Source organism: Oryza brachyantha, chromosome 6 (genome assembly GCF_000231095.2).
Source record: "Oryza brachyantha chromosome 6, ObraRS2, whole genome shotgun sequence".
Taxonomy (NCBI): Eukaryota; Viridiplantae; Streptophyta; class Magnoliopsida; order Poales; family Poaceae; genus Oryza; species Oryza brachyantha.
Genome location: NC_023168.2, coordinates 19,447,278 through 19,456,598, shown reverse-complemented (window position 1 = coordinate 19,456,598; position 9,321 = coordinate 19,447,278). Strand labels below are relative to the sequence as shown.

General features: G+C 42.6%; 1 protein-coding gene across 1 annotated transcript; it reads right to left on the bottom strand.

Annotated features, from left to right (window-relative positions):
* Nucleotides 1-1,418: 1,418 nt before the first annotated feature.
* LOC102708626 (probable potassium transporter 13) lies at nucleotides 1,419-8,805 on the bottom strand. Its single transcript, XM_006656302.3, has 9 exons — nucleotides 8,658-8,805; nucleotides 7,651-7,882; nucleotides 7,296-7,544; nucleotides 7,033-7,083; nucleotides 6,627-6,887; nucleotides 6,491-6,543; nucleotides 6,281-6,395; nucleotides 3,222-3,476; nucleotides 1,419-2,842 (listed from the first exon to the last, which is right to left on the bottom strand). The coding sequence occupies exons 1-9, from the start codon at nucleotides 8,709-8,711 to the stop codon at nucleotides 1,803-1,805; spliced, it is 2,310 nt and encodes a 769-aa protein (XP_006656365.2). The 5' UTR covers nucleotides 8,712-8,805; the 3' UTR covers nucleotides 1,419-1,802.
* Nucleotides 8,806-9,321: the final 516 nt, after the last annotated feature.

Sequence of the window (9,321 nt, the reverse complement as noted above, 5' to 3'; positions counted from 1 at the left end):
TTCAGCGGGATGTGCAGGTCAACAGGCTCTCCGCAACATGAATGCGTTGTCACACGCTGCATGAATGATCGATGCTAGTACCTCTCCAAATCTCCAAACAAAAATTTGCACAGGTCTAGAAATGCAGCATATCCATACAGATAAAGTGCACAGATTTGGGGGGAGATTTTGCTGGGACAAAGCTGGATCGATGAACACTGTAAAAAGACATGCAGAGACCGGCAGGTTTTAAGCGGCATCGGAGCATGGAAGCAGGAGGCGGTGAACAGTTGATGAGGACGACCTCTGCATCTGCATCATGCGTCGCCGCTGCTGCAGTGCAGTGCAATGCAATGCCGCAAAAGGCCATGGCCATGTGATGTGCAGGAGGTGAAAAAGGCCACACTGATGAAGAAGCACGCCTGTCCGATTGCCCAATCGAGGCCCGACCGGCGAGCAAGACGCAGGGACACGCTCTCGGACAATTGTTTCAGTCAGCCACCACGTTGCATCCAATGCGCCACCACATGGCACTGTACATGGGCGATCCATCCATCCATGGATGGATGGACATGGCTGCTGCACTGCAGCCTGAGACTGCAAGGGTCAAGTTGGGGTCGAAGACGACGACGCTGCCTGCGTTTTCTGGTCTTGTGGACTGTGTGTGGAGGTGAAGCAGCAGCAGCAACAGAGCAGGAGGCCATGCCACTGCTGCTGTTTACTGCAGCAGTGGTGTGTGGGTGAGAGAGTGTGACACTGTTGGGGATAGCGATCCCGGGAATGCGAAGAGATTTTGCGGGTGGAGTGGTGACAAAAACGGCAGCGACTTGACCGTGGAATTTGGTGATCGGTCGATTGATCATGTGACGAGGGTGGCATCATGTCATGGGCCAAAGATTCTGCAAGTAGACATGGAAATTTTGCTTCTTGTTCAGAAGGAAGAGAGAGAGAGAGAGAAAGAGAGGAGTGAATCGGAGTAGAAAGAGAGGAGTCACGGCCCAGATTGATGTTGGGCCGGATCACAGAGTTAATCCTATTGGAAATTCATTCTTAAATGGAGCTATCTATAGAACATTTGAAAGTATTTTTGGATGAAAAATTTCCAAGTATAATTATAATGTAAATAACTGTAGTTACATGTAACTTATATTATCAAATTATTCAAAAACACATCTAGCTGATTTGGCAGCGCTAAACGTGTGATTTTTTAACCCTTGTGTATCACGAGTATCTTTGTGCATTGGACGACTAGAAAATTGAAGGTTTTGCCAGAGTCAAGACATATTTACAGGAAAATAATTTAATGATAAAACTTTTATATGTGTTCTAAGTAAAGACTAAAAAATAAACTATAGAAAATCATAAAATCAACTACAAATTTAAAATTTAAAATTTAGTTTATAAGCATAAGTAAGCAGAGCTAAGGACCGAGGCTGCAAGGATTTTTTTTTTAGCAAAACCGGTCTTAAATACATGGGGGAATTACATACTTGGGTGTACTGTTCTTTTCTACGTACATGTTGTAAACAGCCAAATGAGGTATGGTTTATTCTACCACACTTCAACTCTTCAAAAAAAAAAAAAAACTCTTCAAGTACGATTATATTAAGAAAAAAGTTGCATCAGCATTCTTATATAACATCTTTCTAAGTTTGCTAGCTCAATATAGTATTTAATTCATCCACATAAGTAATTTTTCTCTGTGCATAATCTGTCAATCATCCAGTTAGAACACACAGTGAAAGCTAATCGAGTCTATGAACTACATTATGTACTACGCTCTCTTCAGCGATGGATGGATGCATGGATGGAGTACTATACTACTATACCCTGTACGCCATGCCGACCTCGATGAGGGAGGTGTGGGGGATGCCGAGCACCACCGCCGGCCGCCGCGAGTTCCGCCGGAGGAAGCCGTACACCACGTTGATGGCGAACTTCTTGACCGCCGACGACGACTCGTGCGCGAACACGCACGTGTGCCCGATCATGTACGACACGCCGGCCTCCTTCTCCTGCATCAGCTCCTTCACCTCCGCCTTCCCCCACTCCGGCGGGCCAGGATCCTCCTCCTCCTCCTCGCCGTCGTCGAACCGTACCTTCCTCCTGCAGAAGGCGCCGCCGCTGCCGCTGCCGGCGTCGATCTCGCACGAGCTCGGCGTGGCGGCGGCGTGCTGCAGGCTGCCGGCGGAGGACGACGACGCCGGGATGACCGACATCTCGTTCTCGCCGGAGGTGGAGCGGCCGGAGCCGCCCTGGTGGCGGAGGAACTCGACGACCTTCATCAGCAGCTGGTTCTCGAAGTTGAAGTGGTCCCACCTGCCCTCCTTGTACCCGTAGCGCACGATGCACCGGAACAGCCGGTTCGCCGGCGGGCCGATCCTCCCGACCAAGAACCGCTCCTCCCGCGAGACCTTGGGCACGGTGAGCGTCTGCAGCGAGACGAAGATGAGCACCCGGTGGAACGCCGGGAAGTTGGTGACGAAGTGCGCGAACATGGGGGGCACGCCGTTGGTGGTGCTGGAGTAGACGAAGCCGACGCCGGGGACGCGGACGAGGCCGATGCCGGAGCTGAGGCCGAGGAAGTGGTCCAGGCAGACCTTGTTCTGCACCTCGTACTGCTGCTTCTTGGCCGTGCCGTAGTGCCACGTGGACATCACCAGCAGCGTGACGAGGGACAGGAGGAGCGGCAGCCACCCGCCATGGGGGACCTTGGCGAGGCACGCCGACAGGTAGAGGAGCTCCATGGAGCCGAAGCCGACGGTGAAGAACGCCGCCCACACCACTGACCGGTTCCACACCGTCGTGATCACCAGGAACATGAGGCATGTCGTTGCAGACATCACCAATATCACGGCGAGTCCTGAAATTTAACCAAGTTATCTCGCTTTTGACCATAAATTACTTTTAAATAAATTTTCGGACATACGGTCAAAGCTTAAACTTAAATACTCCATCCATATGTTAATAAATTTGACGCCGTTGACTTTTTACACAATCTTGAGCATTTATCTTATTTAAAAAATTTACATAATTATTATTTATTTACTGTAATTGGATTTATTACTATAAGTATATAAATATTTTAATTAAAAAATACACTTTTGCATATTTGCACAAACTTTTTAAATATAACGAATGATCAAAATTTGTCAAAAAGCTAATGATATCATCTACATTAATAGCAATGTCAATTATTCGAGAACAAAATAGAGCAGCAGCAGAATACATGGTGAGCTTACCGTAGGCATTCCCAATCATCTCGGTGTCCCGGAATCCAATAGTGACGGCCAGGCAGAGGCACATGAGCACCCAGTTCACCTCCGGGATGTAGATCTGCCCATGGACATGGCTCGACGTGTGCACCACCTTTATGCGCGGGAAACAACCCAGAGCTCTACACTGGCTTATGATGGAAAATGTAGCCGAGATGATCGCCTGGCTCCCAACGGCTGTGGCCAACGTTGCAATGAACAGCACTGGCCAGAACACACGGTCTGCGTATATATGTACCAAATTAAGGGGAATTAACACATAAGTACATACATGTTAAAGTACTGCTGTCTCCGTTTCACGATCTAAAACTTTTTAATATGGTCTAGATTTATATATATATATATATTCTAGCTACGGTGAGTTGCAACTCACGGGCTCCTCCGTGAGTCGGGGTCCAAAAACATATCAAATCACCTCTAAATTTCGATTTATATGGCTCACTAGATTCTTCATATCAAAATCTGGTTCCACGCAAATTTTTTTTATTTTTGGAGTTTTTAAGTATTTTTTAAAGATTTTTAAAAGTGATACATAACCCATTGATTATTTTATTATTATAGTACAGTCACTTTTAAAAATCTCAAAAAAATACTTAAAAAACTCCAAAAATAAAAACTTTTTGCGTGCCACCAGATTTTGATATGAAGAATCTAGTGAGCCATATAAATCGAAATTTAGAGGTGATTTGATATATTTTTAGACCCCGACTCACGGAGGAGCCCGTGAGTTACAACTTACCGTAGCTAGGCTATATATATATATATATATATATATATATATATATATATATATATATATATATATATATATATATATATATAGTTAAGTCTAGACTTAATCAAAATATTTTATAATATGAAATGGAAGGAGTAGTTGAAAATTATATAGAAATGTGTCTATCTTTAGTTAGGTTAGCAAGGAAAAGTTAATATGTATGTGTTTCAAAAGGTAAATGTGCGTTCACTAGTTTCTATTGAAGAATATTCAATGCCAATGTTCTAGGGCCGTTGACTAACAGGTAACCCCCATCCCTTTTACATTATTAATTACCTAGATAGGATACAAAAGAGAAAACTACGTACAACACCCCTTACATATAGTTATATATGGCTTTAGGATATTATAGATAATTTTCTAGCTTTTAGTTTCGCGAGATACCTCATGACTATCTGCGTAGCTACCTTTGGGACGAAGAAGGGACAACTAGGATCTCTTCAACAAATGTCAACTCTTTTGAATATTGAGGACTATTCGATTTATCAAAGGATTGCCCCTTTCTCCAAAGGAAAATCATATTGTATGTATTTCTTCTTTGTTTCCTTGTCACATGGTTTTCTAGAGGTGGGTGCTCTAATTTTCATTTCCCCTTCCGGCTCGCCACCTCCGGATGCATGTCGCTTGAGCCTTGAGGTAGCCAGGCTGCATGGGCCAAATGATCTGTTGCTCACACCTTTTTCTCTTTACTAGCATATTACCCATGTGTTGTAACAAGATCTTATTAAAAACATCACTAGTAGATTATTAAACTAAAATTAATAAACTGGTTTGATATATATGTCTAAGTTATGTTTTCTTTTAAAAAATAGGAGGGAAAATAGGAGGGAGTTGGTGGTGGGGCAGGTGGCAGATTTACCACCACCACCACTCCCTTTTATAGTAGTAGATTTTTAAATTCACTTCTAAATTCTAATGAATTGTTTGTCTATTTTATAACCATCAAACACATAATATCATATGTTTGTTAAATTTTTATTAATAGGGATAGGTTTTCATATATTCTGAATATACGATTTGTATTCCCGATGAAAGTTTATCAGCAAATTTCAAATCTCGAGTAAAAATAAATTTCTATTCAGACGTTAAAACTTCTCATCAATCGCATGAAAGTCTCATATAGATTTGAAATTTGTCTCTCTATTTTTTTTCTCTAAGAAGTGAAAGTTTCTTGATTGATACTAGTTGTAATTTTCAGTGGTCTAATCATAGCCGGTTTCTATTCTTTTAGCTCTCCTGTCGATCGAGTAGGTCATTGAAACCTTGGCTGACCTATGATTACGGGCTGGTGAGGCTACTCTTCAAGAGTTATCGAACAATCTTCTATAGATGAGTTTATCGCTTTTCGATCATCAGCGACGGCGGTTAGGGCCACTCTCCAAAATAGAGCATATTCGTAGTTTAGTTACTTAGATATTTAGATCTTAGGTTTGAGGTACATTTTCTTTTAAAACAAATACACATTTTTATACTGTTTTGATGCTATTACTTTTTGATAATACAAGCCAACAAAAGACACAGATCCACGAGGGAAAGCGAGATTAATACAGGAATGGTATAAAAAAAATACACATGTATGTTTGGATTGTTAATAATTTTTGCTCATACTAGTATAAATTGTACCAATTTGGTAGTGTCAAAACTTAGCAATATTTTGGCACCAACAATATTATGGTAGGGCAAAAATTGGCATCAATACAAACAACCCCTTCATCAGATGAAACTATGGCCAGAAATCGGAATCAAGCTGAAAATTTCGATCCAATTCTAGCCCACTATGTTCACTTGGGCCTTTTGTTTCGGGACTGATCTGATCTCACACTGAATTTGCTCTGTGAAATTAAAGAATCTGTTTTAGGCTGAGCTTGGTAAATTTTGGGCCGAAATACTCTCCCCATGCACGGCCCATAGCACATTTGTGGAATAAATGGGCCGGGTCAGATTTTTCCAGATCTTAACATACATGGGCCATGCAAAAATCTTGACTGATAAATGCAATGTTACAACATACAAAAATCAATACTTGCTTTTTTGAGAATATGAAGAAAAAGAGACACTGAAAAATCTGAAGCAATCTGGCAAAAAAAAGTTAGAGCAATTTTATAGTTCTTGACAAGGTACCAAGAGGTATAAAATTTTGGTACTTCTTGGTACCTAGGTACTAGGAGGTACCAAATTTCACACTAAAATTTTGGTATCTCACAATACCTTCTCAAGAACTGTAAAATTGCTTAAAAAGTTAACAGCTCACCTGGAAGAGCTTTGTAAAAGCTACTTTGGAGATCCTCCCTATGTTTGGACAGATAGGCAGCCTCACCCATGTAAGCCAGAACCAAGCAAGGATATACAACAATTGTGAATCCAAGCTGTCATGGCAAAACCAAATAACGAGTGTAAATATTATCATCCTAATTCTTCCAGCTACCAAAACAGAATCTATCACCACTGAAAAGCACATTACCCTCAGTGAAAGCTTTGAGAAATGACCTAGGTCAGCAAACATTGCTTCAGCACCTGAAAATCTATAGCTATAACTAAGCATGTTACAGCAAAAACAAGTGATTAGCCCAAAAATTAAAGGATAAAAAAATGTGAACCTGTCAGGCAAAGAACAATCCCTCCTAGTGAGCTCCAGCCATCCTTGCCAGCCTTCCTGAAGAAGTTGTATATGTAATACGGGGACAGAGCACGGATGACACTAGGGTTCCACTTTATGATGTTATATATGCCAATCCCACCAATGCAAGTGAGCCAGGAAAGCAAGATTGGAGCAAATAGGAATCCGACACGGCGTGTTCCATAGTGTTGCAATGCAAAAAGCCCAATTAAAACGACACAAGCAAGGAGCACAGTGTAATCTGCAGGAGAAGTACGATAGGAGCTGATCAGTTGTATTTTCTGCTGAAAATGGGGATTCAGAAGATTAAAAAAATGAAACTAGGAGTAAGTTAAATGTGTGCTGCTAAGAGGAGTAACCAGTAAACCTTTATATCAGCTGCTTACTTTCATGTAGTTCTGGAAACTTAATTCTGAGCCCAGAAACTGCTGCCAACACTGCAGAAAGGAACAGGCCACCTTGTCAGTCAAAAGCAAAGCTACGAGCAATTTAAATATTCCCCAAGCAATTTAAAATATGCTCGCAGAATTTTGTTGGTTTACAAAACGTTTCATTATCTAAAAATACAAAAAAGGAAATGATCAAAGCACAAATCTGTGCCTTGACTTCTACTACAAAGCTTCGGTTTCAGTCTTTCAGAGCTCAGTACCTGACATTGTTGGGGTCAAGACGCCATCTCCAATAACCATGCTAGTACCCATCAGAACAAACAGCAACAGCATAACGCGTAGCGAATAATGCTTCTCAAAGAAATTCTTGATGAGCATGCTGTTCCTCGATTCCTTACAAGGTTCCTCCTTGTTGTATGCTGATAGAGAACCATGGTTAGCATGCATGTTGTTCAGAAGGCCCATCTTGGAGTTCCTACACAACAATGAGTACAAAGCAAATGTTCCACCTACATGTCACACAACACAAGACAAAATGGCCTGTTAAGTACTGCACATTGAAATGATTGATCTGACCAAATAAAAACATGGGTACAAATTGGACTCTGAAATCACCTTCTCCATTGTCATCTGCTCCTAGAACAAGGATGATGTACTTGAAGAGAGGTATAAGAGTAAGGCTCCAGAAGACCAGAGATAGAACCCCAAGGATCTCCTCATCCTCCTCATGAAGACGCAACTTTCCAGAGAAGGTGTTCTTGTACACGTACACAGGTGAGATGCAGAGATCACCATACACAACTCCAAAGCTCTGGTATGCCAGTAGAAGTGTTCCTTTCTGCCATCCCTAACAACACACAGACAGTGCCATGCTTTCATGTTTGTGACCATTTGGTGAGGTAATCCGTAGCATCAACTCTTAATTTACCGGGTAAGTACTTGATTCAAACAAAGACCAAAATGAATATCTAGAAAGAGAAAACTTCAAATATAGGCAACAAGATAGCATTCAAAGCTCATTGAAAAGTCCGAAATTCTACAGTAGCGAGTTGAAAGGAAATGTCCAATCTGACCAGGTGACCATCAAAAGCGACCTGATGACTATAGTAAGTAAACCAACAAGTAGTATTACGTAAGAAATGGACTGCATCAACAGGTTGAACCCAGAGCAAGAATAAAGTACTTTACAAAGATTTCTTGGCGCCATCTCGTGTATGGAATCTTGGGATTACTTGATCATGGATTCCTCTTATCAGATTCAGAAAAGCATAACATATCATTCTACAACTACCAACCAATGCACAATACTGAGGATAGGCTATCCAAGTCCTAACAATGAACAACCAACCAACTTTACCACCTAAATTCAGAACCGAAAAGAAGTGAGATATGCTACAAACTTAGCTTCAGAGTCTCTTCTCCCTTCCTACTGGGGCAGAAAAAGAAGATCCTCGCAAAATTACAGAATTCGATTAAAAAAACAGTCTCTCCAGAAAGAAATGCAGCAAAGCAACACAATTCAAGAACCCAAGATGCCACCCAAAGAACTCATCCAGAAAATGCACCAAAAGCAACCAAATCAAACGGAACTGAAATCAGAGCAAGCTAAGAACCAAGCTTACCCAAGAACTCCACCGCCTGGGCGGCGCACCATCACCACCACCCTCCACATCCATCGCTCCACCGCTCCGGCCGTGCGCCCGCCGCCGTCGCCGGAAACGGTGTAAAAACCAAAAAAACAAAGAAAAAACCGAAACTTTCTCCTGCTCTTGCCCTCTCTCCCGCGGCAGCTCGTTTCACCTGGGCTTCTGAGGCCTCGAATGCTGAACTCTGCAGCCGTCAGACTCTCCCTCTCCGAGCGCAACCACCACTGTTGGGTTGGAGGAGGAGGAAGGGAAGGAGAAGGAGAGAAGCAGTTAAGGAGACGGGAAAACGTGGGAGGTGGCTTCACAAAAAGAAGCGGAGTGAGAGAGAAAGAGAGAGAGAGAGAGAGAGAGGGCGCCAAATCACCAAACGGGCAGGAGCTTTCGTTTCATGGGTTAGTTTTGGCGTCGTCTTCTTCCTCCGGCTGCCACATGACGCACACACATCCGCAGCCTTGCGCGTACGTGCGCTGCTGACTCCACACTCCGAGGGGGAAGGAGAAGGAGAAAAAAAAGAGCGGTTTGTGTTGTGTCCATTGTGTGGCCAACCGACCATGGCTGCTGGTCTTGATCTTTGTGAGGAATTTTTATTCTGAAGAAAAAGGAATTCATTGTTTCCTCCTCGATCTAGAATGTGGAGGGT